The sequence below is a fragment of the Sorex fumeus genome, unplaced genomic scaffold (genome assembly GCF_029834395.1).
Source record: "Sorex fumeus unplaced genomic scaffold, SorFum_2.1 ptg000128l, whole genome shotgun sequence".
NCBI lineage: Eukaryota > Metazoa > Chordata > Mammalia > Eulipotyphla > Soricidae > Sorex > Sorex fumeus.
The window spans coordinates 2251826-2267971 of NW_026606185.1; the positions used below are offsets into that span (position 1 = coordinate 2251826).

Genomic DNA, 16146 nt, shown 5'->3' on the forward strand with positions numbered 1-16146 from the left:
AACTCTTGCCAGGCTGACAAGAGAGGGCTCTCCAGAGACCCCCGACCTTGTTGCCACCAGAAGGAAACCTCGGGGGTGGGGGGGACCCTGAATGCCGGCAGGAGGGGGCTTGCCCGCAACGTGGACACTAGCCACTAGCCGGTGACGCAAGGTATTCTTGCCTGGTTCACACGAAGGGACTCCCACATGCCCCCTTGTGGACACTAGCAGGCGGCGACCCCAGGGAGACCACTGCCTGTCCCACATGAGGGGGCACTCCTGAGCCGCCCCACCCCTTCTCCCCTGCCTAGCCCACATGAGGGGCACTCTTGCGCCCCCACAACCTTCGTGGCTGCCAGTAATGGACCCTCGAGTGGATGCCCACCCGCCCACACGAGGGATTATTTCTGATATTTGGATTTTTCTACAGGCTAAAATTAAACTGGAGCACAGTGCTTTCACCGTCTCCTTGTCAAAAAACAGCAAATCGAATTTGCTTCAGGGGCCCTTAAACAGATTATTGCTTTCATTCTCCCATCCCTTTCCCTAATTTGTAGGCACTAAAAAAGAGAATGACAAATCGGACCCTTGTAAACAGCTTCCTCTACTCTCACACAGCTAGGACATTTATCGTAACTTCTGAAATTAAATGTGACTTTCTAGATTCATTTCTGAAAATCAGATTAGGTAACAGCTGTCCTACCAAAGACTATAGCAGCAATCTGTGGTATTTATTTAGCAGAGATGTGAAATACAAATCAAAAGCCTTTACCACACTTTCATTGAAACATTGGGTAGTTTGTGTGAACAGAATTCCCATTTTGTTCACAAAGTGGCTCTGAGATAACTGGCAAACCTTAGAACATGGGACACGTATTTTTGCTTTTTTTGACTTAATTTCTGGAGTTTACAGAAACCCAGACCTTATTTCCACATCAGGAGCTTGAAATAGGCAAGTTTTTGCCACATATTTGTTTCCTTGGGAGCATGTGACAATAAAGCAGAAAGGACCAAAGGCATTGGTATGCTCATCTTTGTACTTTAAGAGTGACTGTGAAAAAAAATAAAAAAATAAAATTATAAAAAAAAAGAGTGACTATGAAGAACTAATACTTTTTGTCTTAAATGCTCCTTTGGCTACTTCATGCTGGACTTAATTACTCTTCAGAGGAATAAGTAATAGCAAAATAATTCTGCTGTATTTATTATACTTGGTCCTTGATTCCAGAGGTTTGGGTATTGCTGTATGCCTAATGAAGTGCTTCTGACTCACATGTAGCCCTAAACATTAATTTAAGAATATTAAATTGTTGCTTTCTCCCCATATTTTATAAAACTTGATAGATATGAAAATACATTTTTTTAAGAGTTACTTTAAGTTTTGGGGGACAGCTAGCTACACTATGCCAGCTGTTGAGAGAGGAGGTACTTTCTAAATGCTTGCTTTGATCTGTGTACATGTTAACTTGTAACACAGTACAGTAACTATTGAAGCCACTAATGAAAGGTGTTTTAGGTGCAGATAACATGTTTCAGGAGATCCAAGGGCTGTTTTTCCTGAAAGGGAGGCTAACATGAGGCCCCCATAACCATGCCACAGTGTTTCACACCAAGTGCCCCAGAGTGGGGTGGGTGAGAGCCCTCTCCGCCCCAAGGGCTCTGGCAGCCAAAAAAACTCCACAACCCAACCACCACCACACTCAAGGCCACTTCCACATGCTCGGGCCGAGTCTCACATATGAGTAAATATATTCCTGGACCATGAGGCCACTTTTGCAGTTGCACAACACATCATAAGACACACCCTACCAATTCTCCATAATGACTACACCACATTTGATGGGGTTCAGATAGTAGACAACAAATCATAGAGGTAAATATACATAAATATATATATATATACATATATATATAAGCTGTCACTTTGTTAAAAGCTTATCCTGATGATTCTTTTCTCCTTAATTTGTTTTATTCAGTAAGTAAACTCTCAGGGTAAATTTTGAAGGTTTGTCTTATCTGTATTCTCATAATGGAAAGGAATTTAACATAAATCTTTTTCCCACTGTAAGCAGCTAAACTTGTCTCTGTTTTGGTGGCTCTTATTTGACACTATTGTCCTAACTGCTGTCTATGAAAACACTGACTTTGGTTTTGAATGTGTGTGTTAGGTGTGTAAATAATATAGATAGAACGCATGTCACATTCCACATAGGCAAGTGCTTATAAGCTTGTAGAAGATCAGGATAGAACAATACCATCTGCTTTTGTTAAGGAAATTTTTTTCATCTTTGCTGAAATGTTTTGCCCCTTGGGAGTACTATTTAAAGCTTTCTTTCCAAAAAGTGAACTTTGTAAATAATACATACTTTAGAGAGAATCTATAATATTTGTGTTTTCTTCTGTAGTCTTTATCACATACTTATGTTAACTTACTTTATAATTACTTGTCCTGCATGGCAGAGCCTGGCAAGCTCCCTGTGGTGTATTCAATATGCCAAAAACAGTAACAATAACGGGTCTCATTTACCTGACCCTGAAAGAGCCTCCAATATGGCACCATTGGGAAGGACGAGGAAGGAGAGGCTGATAAAATCTCAGGGCTTGGACGAATGGAGACATTACTGGTGCTCGCTCAAGCAAATCGATGAACAATGGGATGACAGAGATAGTGGTATCTATATGCATATATACATATCTTCAGATGTATGTATCAAAGCTCACATCACCTACATTTTAATATGTTAGTGATATCCTATAGAATGCCTTATATCTTTTTGCTTTTTGGGTCACACCTGGTGATGCACAGTAACTCCTGGCTTTGCACTCAGGAGCTACTCCTGGCAGTACTCAGGGGACCATATGGAATGCTGGGAATCGAACCCGGGTCGGCCGTGTGCAAGGCAAACGTCCTACCTGCTGTGCTATCTCTCCAGCCCCGTAGAATGTCTTAATGGCTCTTGCCAAGACAGAACAATCTTCACATTGTGTCCTAGATGAACACTTTTTGTAAGCATGTTCAGCAGTTCTTCATAACAGACAAAATGAAATGTATTATTTTGGTTGTATTTTGGGACAGGGATTGGGACTTGGGATGGAAACATCTGGTGGTGGAATGGGTGTTTGAATATTAAATGTAATCAAATATTGTGAACTTATAAAATTAAAAATTAAAAAAATTGTTTTACACCTGCTCTTGAAGATAACAGTACTGAATTATTTGTTATTACATTAAGACAGCTTAATCTAGATGTGTTTACAGGACAAAGAATAGTGACTGTCACACCACCTTTTTATTCTTGCTAAAAGAATGGACCTGCCTATCTGATGTACTACTGTTGTTTCGTAGAATAAAGTCATCTTCATGAGGGAAGTAATTGAAATAAATAACATTTTTGTTACCTGCTGGAGGTTTTGTCTTAAACTTGCTTCTTTAGAAATTCTACCAAAAAAAAGTTAATATATTAATGTTTGCTTTGCTTTGTAAAAATAGTTTTTTAAGTCTATTTCCATTTCTAGAATTTAGGTTGGGTAAGACTTCTAATGGAAACATACATTTCCTTAATTTTCAGAGTGAGACTAAAATTTAGATTAGAATTACCTAAGAATTATCTGGCTTGTACATTCTAATTGAAAGCCTTAGTAGTGAGTAACATTAACTTCTGCTTAGCAGAAATAAGCTATGTAGCAGATGAATATATTGGTTTCATGTAATATTAAATCAATATATTTGGAATGAATATGTTGGATAATGACCATCTACCTCCTGGGGGTAAGGCTGCTCTTGAGAACAGAAATCAGTTGTGTGCTCTGCATACGGCCACCCTGCACCCCATATTGATTCCCCAGTGGCCCATATTGTTCCTTGAGCACTGCCAGGAATGATCCCTGAGTGCAAAGCCTGGAGTTAGTGCTGAGCACTGCAAATGTGGCCCAAACACACACACACACACACACACACACACACACACACACACACACACACACACAAAACATGAATTATAAAGCCTAGCTGGAGAGGCAGTTAAATGTCTTCCAGTCACCTATGGGAAATACTGGAGCACACTGAAGCTCTGATGCTGTTATTTGTAACAAAATTTTTGTTCTGTACTTCAAAAGACACACTATGAGGGGTGGAAAAATGTTACTATTTTTTAAATTTTATTTTAGGCACTGTGATGGACTATACTGTGAATAATAGGGTCCATGCATAACATTCCAGCATCACACCCTCTGCGGGAGTGTCCACTTCCCTCTGGCATCCCAGTATCCCCCATCCTATACCCATCACCTTTTTTCCTCCCACTAAGCTGCTGCTGAAAAATAGTTGTGCACCTGTGGCCTTTGGGCATTTGTTATACTGCTACTTTGTTTCTTTTTATCTCACATGCCAGAGATCATTCTGTTTCTCTCTTAACTTCACTCAGCAAGTCTCCAGAGCATCCACATAGCAGCAATTTTAAAAGTTGAGGTCTGGTGATTTTAACAACGGATTTTCAGTGTTAAGTCAACCCAATAAATTTGAATATAAATTACAAATTTCAATCTGTTAAATTTAATGTTAAGTTTCAGACCTTGTCAAGCTGGGGGTTGGGAGGTTAAATTGTATGTGTGCTTATCCCCTTAACTTGATGACATTCATTTTATTTGAACAGAATAACAGAGTAGGAGAGATATGCTGATTGTTTACATGTAGAAATGGGGAAATATGACCCAAGTGGATTATAATTACAGCTCAGAGAGCCTCCAAACAACTGAGCATATCACTAGCCAAGCCCCAGAAACCATTTACTTACCTTTGCTAATATTTGGAACTCTTACCCAAACTGGGAAAACCATCGTGATGGTTTCTTTGCCTTATGAAACAAATAATATGGGAAGGCACTTTTATTTGAATAATAAACTCAAATTGAAGTGTTTACTCCTGAATGAACAACCACTTCTCAAGTTAAGTTGGTTTAAGTTACCATTCATTTTTAATGATTTGAATGATCTTTCAGTTACTATGAACGTACTCAGCGTTAGTTCTGATAAGACAAACTGACCTGCATGACTGCCACACAATCTCCCAGGATCTGAGGCTGGAGTGGCTATTATGGGCAGCCCTCCTCAGACGCATTTAACAACTCTGTACACATCCACAGTTAAACACTTGCACTGCCAACAGCCGAGTGACTTCAGGATTCCTTACCATTCCACCTCTAACAGTCTTCTAAGAAACATTCCTACTTCCCTCAACCTTCAAGAAAGCACACAGGATTAATTTTTTAATATATTAAACACTATGCTTTAGACACTGTGGGCTGCAGGAAAGAATGAAAATGTGTGGTTTAGAGAGTCACAGGGCAAGCCTGATAAAATCACCAAGGACTACTTTCAGAAACCCTTAGCTGGCTAAACTATTTAGTTCCCTGAATTTCATCAAGTAATTAACTCTCCACATGTGGGGGTCATACCAGCTGCAATGTTCACGGGCACCAGGCTATGTGCTGGGGATCTGCACACATTATTGCAGCACAGGTACTAGACCGGCTAGGACCCTGAGTGACCAAACTCATGTCCTTACACTTGGAAGTGAAGGGCTAAGCACTTTTAGCCTCTGAACCATATTATCTATTCTCTGGGCCCTGAGTTATTGAGATTTTTTTTTAACATAGATAAATTAATGTTTGCCTGTCCCCCCTTGCAGCGATGGCATGGTGGCCTCCAACTTTTAGAGCCTGGAATGAACAGCCAGGTATGAGACTGCATTGACGAGTCTAAAGAGTCTAAAGGCGCATTCGTGTGTGTGTGTGTGTGTGTGTGTGTGTGTCTGTGTGTGTGTGTGTGTAAGTAATTGGGCCTGGGGTTCTCCCAAGCTGTGCTCGGGAGGTCTGGCAGCCCAGCAATTCTTGGTCAACTGGGTTGGTAGTTCAGTGCAAATTCCCAAAGATGCAGTTGCTGCTCGGGGAACCATGGGGTGCCAGGGACAAAACCAGGGTTGATCACATTCAAAGCAAGTGCCTTAACCCCTGAACTAACTGTCTGGCCCAAGTCTAGGAAATACTAATGCTCTTTGCCTCATACTTAAATGAGAATAACTTAAAGAAAATGAAGTTGGTCTTGATCTGTGCAAATGTAGCTGAAAAAATTTCTCAAGACAGACACAGCAGAAAAGAAAACTGGTTGGCGGGTCCCACAACTCCCAGAGAATTCTCTGGGCCCCATACTGAGCCGATATCACCAGGAGGTCCCAGATGGGGTAGGTGCTGTCTCCCCACCTTCTCCGGATGGAACTCCGGTGACTATGAGCTTCTACAAGCAAGGCTCCAGTATGCGGGTACCAGGATCAATGGAAAATAAATTATCTAGCGTTTGTCCCTGAAAGACAGGCTTGAATGGTGGTGGGGAAATCTGAGCAAAATATAACTAACCGAAATGCATCTGGACTGTGTATTTAACTATGATGCTATGCCGCCCTGGGAGGTGAAGGGTGTCTATCCCTCTGCCTGTCCCCCCTTGCAGCGATGGCATGGTGGCCTCCAACTTTTAGAGCCTGGAATGAACAGCCAGGTATGAGACTGCATGGGGCCTCGTGGGATAGGGGGTGCAATTGGTCCTACTCCCTGCCATGACAACGCCCTGGGTTGCCACCCTTTAACGCCTCCTCTGGCTCCTGAATGACCACGATCCCAGAAGCACACAAACCAATCTCAGAACCCAGGGGCTTTTGGGAGTAATCCCTCTAGGCTTATTACTAAAATATCAGAAATCCAAATTTGCGTGGACACTATTGCGGCCACACGACATCATATACTCTTCATAATCAGCAATAGAAAACAAATTATTTAATGATGTTTTTTGGGCAGGTCTGAATGTTGGGGAAAATTCCAAATAATAATGTTGGGTCTTTTGTCGTAATATTGAATGTGATCAATGTAGACAGAGAGAGTAAAGTGGAAATCTGCCACACATGTGGGGGGTGTTTTGGAGGGGGGTTGTATACTGGGGTTCTTTGTGGTGGAAAATGTGCACTGGTGAAGGGATCGGTGTTTGATCATTGTATGACCGACCAAGACTTAAACTAAAAGGCTTTGTGACTGTTCTCACGGTGATTCAATAAAATAAATAAATAAATGACAGGGTACAAAAAAAATTGTCAAGACAGTACTCATAATTTCCACTTTATTTGCTGTACATAAAACATACATACTCTAAGATAGATTTACTGTGATTTAATTTTCCTATTAGAATTGTTTGCCCACAGATATAAGGGAGAACACTGCAGTCTCTAACCAGAACCTCACAAGGAGAAATCTGTTTCTGATCAGGGATCACACCTCAGGCAGGTGGGTCACAGGGGGCATGCGTGTTGCCAAGTCCTTCAAAGAAAGCCACAAAGGTTTGCATTTGGACATTTTAAATACACAGTATAAGAGGAAACAATAAATGCACACACTTTGGTTACAGTGACGCCATCATACATCACACCACAAGTGCAAAAATACTGTTTTCAAGTTACTAAATAAAAAAAGAACTCACAAGCTATAAAAATGTGCCACAGAAAAGCAAAGCTTTCCAATAAGAAATTTTAACTGACTCTGTGTGAACCCCAGATGAGCTAAACTACAAGAAATGTGACATAAATAAAATTTTTTTTTGTTCATAAATAACTTCCTCTAAATCTGGAAATCTTAACTCAGGCTTCTGGATCACAGCTCTATCATCTTATATGACAGGGCATTTGAAGGAAGGAAATTTGGCTATTAATGTGACTTTCCCCTATAACCTTCTATTTATTTTCTGTCAGCTTTATTTTAGTCCTTGCAATTATTTTTCTTTCCATGTGAAGTATTAAAAACACCAAAATGAATTCTTAACTTAGAAACCAATACAAGTGTTTATTTCCATATAAATAAGCAACAATGAAATGTTACCTAGGCTATTTTTAAAAAGCTGTAATTATGATAGTATCTTCTTGGTAGATCATGATAAAAGCTAAATAGAAATGCCTTGAGACATTTGGTCTTTACTGCAGAAACAGAGGCCATAAAAGAAGGCCAGGTCTCATTTTGCACCAGAGAGCACCAAGCTGCCTGGGGAACAGATGTGATATAGTAGCAAGGCCCCACTTTTTTTCTCTGCTTATTTTTCGTAAGAGATTCTAATAAATAACATATTGCAAACTGAAGTGTACGTATCAGTCAATTCTAAAGAATCCGAGTCCTTTTAAGAAAGGAAATCATCCTCAAGAGATTTCAGAGCCAAATGCCAGAGTGCACATACTTTAGGGTCCATCCTGTGTACCTCAAAGTGACAGTGACATCACTGACACCTCTACTTCACATACTTCGCCTCTTAATCATAGCCATCCATGAGAGTCTCGACGGCAGGGCCTCTCCTAGTCCACCTTTGTATCTTTCCTTGTTGTTCCTTTATCCCCGATGGACTCATTTACCTTCTGTGCCTTCTACCCCACGCAGTCTCTGGGAGACTACAACCAATTCTACTTTTTTCCAACAAAGTTTTACAAATCCAAGTTGAAAAACACAACTCATTTTTTTTTACTATTTGATATATACCATGGGAAATTTCACTAGCTGTCATAGATGACCACTGTCTCAACATAGGGGGAAAAAGGTTACGTATGTTTGGTAGGTAGCAAGTTAATATCAAACACAAATTACTGAAACTTGAAAATACGCAGAGAAACTTAAAAATATATTCGGGCAACAGGGCTCAGCCCTATGTCTAAAGAAAAATGCCAGTGTATATCGTAAGGGGTAGGAATCAAGATCATAAATAGGAGAGCATGTATTATATAAACACATGTCATACAAACACATTATGCAATTCCACCAGCTAAACAGAAATTTCCCCTAGTCCATCACATTCAATAAATGAATAAATGAATATTCTCAAGTGTTCACTTAGATAATATTCTGGCTGTGATAAGATTTACAAGTCTGTGGTTCAGAGAAACCATCTCAAAGTAGGAAACAATATATACAGGAGAACAAAGGGATGTCCCATTTAAAATACCTTTATATTAACATAAAGAAAGGAATCTCATCACAAAAGTGGAAACTATCTCTGCTTTGAGAAAAAGGGAAAATTCAGTCTCTTAAAGATAGTGTATTGGGGCCGGAGCAATAGTACAGGGGATAGGGTTTTTGCCTTGCACATGGCAGACCCGGGTTCAATCCCCACCATCCCATATGGTTCCCCAAGCACCACCAGGAGTAATTCCTGAGTGCAGAGCCAGGAAGTAACCACTAAGCATTGCTGTGTGTGACTCAAAAAAAAAAAAAATAAGATTGTGTATGTAAAAATTATCTTTCTTATAGATTGTTTGGGTAAGTATAAATTAGTTAAACCGACCTGAATTCATCCACACATGTAAGCAAGCACTGCCAGGAAGCTCCATTTTCTCACAATGTAAGTGATTCTCAGCAGAATCAGACCCAGTCCTGAATTTTCGCATGCACATTAGTTAGCACACAGAGAAATATTAAAAGCATTTTGATGGTCACTAGCATAATTTAAAGAATCACAAGGTAACAAACAAAAAACTATTCTAATAAGAAAAATCATAAACTCATCCCTAACAACCATCTTAAATGACATATATTTAGAGACTACATTCAGGTGCCAGTTTATAGAGAACAGGCAAAGCGTCTAGTAGAACTGGGTTGCAACTTAAAATTACATGATGAAATTAAACATGGGCTCTGGAAATACTAAAATAACAGAAATAAGAAGATCTTATAAGATAGGATCTGACAACAGTATAGGCTCAAAAAGCCCTGAGGTCCCTGATAAGACTAAAAGTAGCCCATCTACCCACAATATACAAGGGAGAGCTTCCTATCTGTCTGCTTCACAGTGACACAAACACAGCTTAAATAAAACACATCATTTGGCTCATGTGCAACAAAATAAAGCCATTAAAGAGCATCCCAGGAGATCAGTTGGCCCTGAGATGAAACTAAAGAGGAGTTAACTGCATGCCACAAAGACAGGAAAAGTTTCACTTTAGGTCTCCATCTCCTTCTCCATCCCCCTGAATGGACTTTTTGATGCGGAGCAACATGGTAGTAAGCCACTGATCCAGACGAGATATGGAGTCAAATTCCTTCACCTAGTTTAGGAAAAAGGAACAGGAATTACTCCATGAAAATAAACAGAAACACAAACAACAGATTCCCAGTTCTTTAAATATTTACAGTGACATCCTTCAACTTTCTTCAATACAATTTTATTAAGGTAAAGGTAAAGGTAAAGGCCCTCCCGTTGATCGTCGATTTGCTCGAGCGGGCCCAGTAACGTCTCCATTGGAGACTTTATTGTTACTGTGTCTGGCATATCAAATACTCTCAGTAGCTTGCCGGGCTCTCCGAGAGGGGCGGAGGAATCGAACTCGGGTCGGCCATGTTGGCCGCTTGTAAGGCGAACGCCCTACCCGCTGTGCTATCGCTCCAGCTATTATTATATTTTAGGTTAGAATAGTGTTTAAATTCAAAACTTTACTTTGGGGGCTTGGATTTATAGTCTCTGGATCTTGCCCATTGGTAGGATTACATGGCAGTTGGTGGGTGTAACTGTCTAGCTACTGGAAGATGGGGGATCTGGGTGGAGGAGGCCCAGTCCCAATCCGAGCAGGCTTGAGATCTTTGGGGGCAAGGAATTAAGATGCATGCCTTGCACACAGCAGACAATCATTAAGCACCACATGTGGGGTGCAGCACCGAAAGTCCCTGAGTCTCACTAGGGTGGCCCAGGCAATCCCCAGATTCACAAGGCAAGAGCAGCGTCACATCCCAGAACCTGCATCAGCTAAGAATCCCTGGGCCTTGCCTTTTACTTGTTTATTATCCTGTTCTGGAATAAATAACAATTCTTATGCCTTTTATATTCCACTGTATGCTAATATATGAAGATAAAATCGAGAGTGAACATGGAAAATTAATATTACTCTAATATTACTGCAAATAAAACACCATACTTGCAGAGAAAGTAGCTGCATGCGTGGAAGCAGAATTCCTGTAACTCATTTCAACATATTATCAAGAAATGGAACTGTAATAATATGAGAATAGTTTGGTAGCAAAAGTAGAAAGGGAAAATATTCCTTTCAAAACCATGATAAATATATTTATTAATGGAGGATATTGAGAAACTGCTTGATTCTAAACCGAAGATGGTAAAACAAAAACAATGAACACAAAGAAAAACTCCTTCCATATATTTTATATAAGAATATAGCAAACTCTCACAATTTTGTCTTATATTTTAAATGGTATGTAACTGATTTAATTTTATGCTTGTTGGTGCATCAGATCATTTTCAAAAGAAAAACTTTCAAACAATTATAACAGTATGTAATACTCTTAAATTAGACTCAGAGCTAAATTCATTATGTATAATGTAACTAATTATAAGATTGGTGGGATACAGAAAACATAACCTTAGCAAAATACAAATTAGGTATAACAGAATCATGTTCAAACAAATATTCAGCATTTCCATAATGAAAAGGAAAAGAAGTAATGTATGTCCTGAAAATCTGTTGTGTATCAGAGAGGCTTAACTTACTGCTTCAGTGTAAGCTTCACTATTCTGTTCTTCATGAGCCTCTAGAAGTTTCTAGAAGATAAATGTGGGAAAATTCGGTAAGCTAAAAAGTTCCATCTATAAACAGATACTTTAAATACAAGAAATTCTGAGTATCATACTGACAGATATTATTAAATATTATATAAAGATGGGGAAATATTGAAGTACAAGTCAAGAATTACCCCAAGTCAGGAATAGGATTTTGTTTGAATTTCTAAATTGCCTACTTTAGAAAACAATGTTTATGTCCCTAAAGAGTGGCATTTGAAACTATTCTGCAAAATAGAAAAAAACCAGGGCTCCTCAGTCAGCAGATTTCATAAAATTAAAATTTAATTTTATAACCAATCTCCCAAATAAAGGGTTTTATTCCCTTCAGTTACAATATCACTTACTTTCAATAATTTACATTCTCGTGAATCAGTAAATGCTGGAAACATTTCCTCATATTTCTCAAGAGCCAGCTGAGAGAAAAAAATTCACTTGTTAAAATTCATCTCTGAACTAAGAAAACAAAGATTTAAACATTCAAAAAGATTATATTTAAACCTTAAAAAATATCACATACATCCAACTTAACTGTTAATAATCTTAACTGTGATAATCCTACTTAACTATTTACCTATTAAGAATCCTGTTAACCTCAATTCAGAAGACCTATTAATTTTGAATTTTCAAATTTCATTAGTGCATTTAGGACTGGAAATGTGACACAGAGGAAGATTCCCTGTCTTATGTAAAGTCCTAGGTTCAATCCTTAGCATCACAAAACAAAACAAAACAAAACAAAAACAACCAAATTAAAGAAATGAAACACCAAAAGTAATTTTTCCTAAAAATTATTTTCTCTGATGTAGAGAAATCAATGTGAACTAATTTTAATTCTAAAAACTCACAGAAAAACACTGTTTTCATCTACAAAAATGGGTAAGTTTTTCCCCGGACACAATCCAGATTTCAAACAAAACAGGCCATTAATCAAGGCTAGAGGTAAGAATGTGTTTTCATTGCTCTTTAATTCCATACACTAACAAGTGTCCAAGTCTCTGCCTGTAATCTCTCAGTTTTTACCTGATTTTCATTTTTTCCCTATCTCCATTCCAATTTCATGAGTTTTTTTTTTTAAAGAATGTTATTTAAAAACTCAAATGGAGTTATCTCTCCTTTGGTCCCTTACTGTCTTTAAAGCAAACTACTGAAGGAAACATGGCTAGCAGAGATCTCTAAGAGTTCTGACAGCTGGTACAGGATTACAGTTAACACACATCTATCTTTATCATTATTTTTAACGAGACCAGTTTAGTCTTACTAGTAGTATAAATATCCCCCCAAAAGATGTGATATCAAGAATAACACTACTCAATGCCTATTTACATGGGTAACTAGTATGGGAAAACCAGGACTGTAAGCCAACTTACCTTAGCATTCAACTCATCTACTATGAAATGACAGAGGGCAGCTTTAAAGAAGTAATCCTTTGCACTGTACTTCAACAAAGGATTATCCATCGTGTTTGCCCCAACCTAGATACAGAAGGTAGAGTTAGATTTAAAAGATTTATCTTCTTATATTAAGCAAGGGCTAGAGCAATAGCACAGCAGGAAGGGAGTTTGCCTTGTACTCGGCCAACCCGGGTTCGAGTCCTCCGTCCCTCTCAGAGGGCCCGGCAAGCTAGCGAGAGTATCCCACCTACACGGCAGAGCCTGGCAAGCTCCCCGTGGCATATCTGATATGCCAAAAACAGTAACAAGTCTCACAATGGAGAACGTTATTGGTGCCTGCTCGAGCAAATCGATGAACGATTTAATATGCTACAGCGCGTGCTAAGAAAACGATATCCATTGCCCTTTAACTATGAACACACACACACACACACACACACACACACACACACACACACACACTTTGCTTTTGGCTGGACCACACCTGGGTGGAGCGATAGCACAGCGAGTAGGGCGTTTGCCTTGCAAATGGCCAACATGGCCGACCCGAGCTCGATTCCTCCGCCCCTCTTGGAGACCCTGGCAAACTACCGAGAGTATCTCGCCTGAATGGCAAAGCCTGACAAGCTACCGCGATGTATTTGATATGCCAAACACAGTAGCAATTGTCACAATGGAGATATTACCGGGCCTGCTCGAGCAAATCGATGAACAATGGGAGGACGGTGATGGTGACACCTAGTGGTGCTCAGAGGGTACTAATGGCTCTATGCTCCTGGCAAGGCTCAGTGCTGGCAATGTACAGGACAAGCGCCTTAGCCCCTGTACCCACTTTCTGACCAAGCCAGCACTCAGACTTGAAGAAGTGACAAGGATTTGGTTTTTGTTGGGTTTTCTTTTTCAGTGAAGCAAGAAAGTTTTGCTTGAACAAAACTTGCTTAGAAAGATATGAGTGGAGAAAAAGAAGGGAAATAAATACATTTTCAAGAGAGAACACAGGCTACTCCAGAGTGGCAAGCAAGCAAAGATATAAAGAGACAATCAAGTGAGATACGTCTTCAAGAGAGAACATAGGCATGAAGAACAAGCCACAGTGATAAGCTTCTTAAACAGTATTTAGAGAAACCCATGACCACTAAAATGGCCTTGTTAGAAATAAAATATTAAACGGTCTTTTACAAAAAAACAAAGAAACCCCACTTAGAAGTAGAAATACTTATGAAATATGACAAAGAAGGAGGGTGGTACTGAGGTCACCTAGAATGAGCTCAAGACTTGTTTAAATTTAAAATGAGAAAAAATAATTGGGTTCTTTAATTAGATGTCAAGAAATGGAATTGCTGGATCTCAGGGAAACTCAATTCTGAATTTTCTTAGAAATCTCCATACTGTTTTCCACAGAGGCAGCACCAGATGTTACTCCTACCAACAGTAGATAAGGGCTCTTTAATCCGTACATTACTCCCAACACTACTTGTTTCTACTAAAAAAAAAATTCTGAGGGGGGCCCTTGCCCCCTGCCATCGCCTTCCAGCTTCTCCATCTTCCTCTCCAGGTGTGCTGACTTTCCTGAGCCAGTGCTCATGTCCCCACACATGGGCAGTCCGGCGACTGCACTCCAACTTACCCTAGCGTCCCCGGCTGCTGACTTCCAGTGTCTCCATCTTCCCCTCCAGGTACTTCGACATTCCTGACCCAGTGCCCCTGTCCTGGCGAATGCACTGGCTCCCTCTCCACCCCCCGACACAGGGTGTGGCCTCCAGGGTGGCAGCCGCTTACAGCTGCTACTGTCATTTTCTCCTCTGCAGCACTCTGGATTCACATCTCAACCCCTATTACCTAATTTTGTGGAGAACGCCCTGGCTACCTCAAACACAATATGCAAATAGTCCACTTACCTATTCCAATCCTACCAAAATACCGGTGAACACAAGAAGCTGTACAAGCCCAATATAAAAGAACACATCCTCTGAACCTTTACTAGAAGCCACATGTAAGTCACAAGAAAAATACCTGAGGTCTGGAGTGATACCACTCCAGCGGGTAGGGCGTTTCCCTGCACGTGGCCAACCCAGGTTCAATTCCCAGTATCCCATATGGTCCCCCAAGCACCGCCAGGATTAATTCCTGAGTGTATGAGCCAGGAGTAACCCCTCTGCATTGCCAGGTATGACCCAAAAAGAAAAAACAAACAAACAAACAAAAAACAAACCCAACCCAAAACTGAGAGGAAGGACGTGCTCTGGAAGGGGAAAAAGGCAACCAATCATTGAATGAGCTCATTAAGAAGCCTTTTTTGCAATAAGAGGGAATAATGCTAGTGAACTGGAAGGTCCCACCTCCATACAACCACAACAACATGAAGAAACAGTGCAAATCCCCACCACAAGGAAAGGATAAAGAAAAGAGTCCAGAAGCCTCAACAGGGGTTACCCACAAATATGACCTCTCCAATAAAGAATTCAGACATGAAATGCTGAGGATGTTCAATGAACTCAAAGAAACAGTAGAGCAGACATCCAGTCACTTAAAGGAGGACATGAAAGAAACAGTGGAACTGACAGTCAAGAAAATACAGGAAGAAATGAGAAAAAAAAGCTACAATCAGAAGTGTCACTAATAAAGAACTCAGTGAATGAAATAAATTCAGTAGGTGCCCTCAACAGTAGAATGGCTACAGCCAAAGACAGAATTAGTGAGCTTGAAGACAGCTGTAAAAAGCTTACAGGCTACAACAAACAATGGGAAAAGACCTCAAAAATAGCTCTAAGGCAAATCAGAGACCTAGGGATGATGCCAAGAGGAACAACACAAGAATCATAGAAGTGCCAGAAAGACCGGGAGGCAACCCCAATGAAAAAGTCACAGTTAAATCATTGCTGAAATGTTTCCAGGACGGGGGAATGCAGGCATCCAGATCCAACGAACCCAAAGGGTGCCAGCCAACAGAGACCCTAATAAGAAGACTCCAAGACATATCACAGTCAGAATGATGATTGCCATGGATAGAGACACAATACTGCAAGCAGCAAGGTCAAAGAAGGAAATCACATACAAAGGAGCACCCCTTATATTTAAGGCAGACCTATCAGAGGAAACCCGCCAAGTCCGTGAAAAAAACTCAATGAAATGA

The 16146-nt window shown here is 40.1% G+C and overlaps 1 protein-coding gene across 2 annotated transcripts in view; it reads right to left on the bottom strand.

Moving 5' to 3' along the window:
- Window positions 1–9272: 9272 nt before the first annotated feature.
- Window positions 9273–16146, bottom strand: part of NAPB (NSF attachment protein beta) — a 73763-nt gene continuing 66889 nt past the window's right edge. For both annotated transcript variants that reach the window (XM_056137998.1, XM_056137999.1), the window contains 4 exons: window positions 12990–13094; window positions 11967–12035; window positions 11551–11601; window positions 9273–10096 (listed from right to left, as the gene is read on the bottom strand). In XM_056137998.1, the coding sequence (XP_055993973.1) occupies window positions 9986–10096; window positions 11551–11601; window positions 11967–12035; window positions 12990–13094 (336 nt within the window). In that variant the 3' untranslated portion in view covers window positions 9273–9985. The remainder of the gene's footprint in view (window positions 10097–11550; window positions 11602–11966; window positions 12036–12989; window positions 13095–16146) is intronic.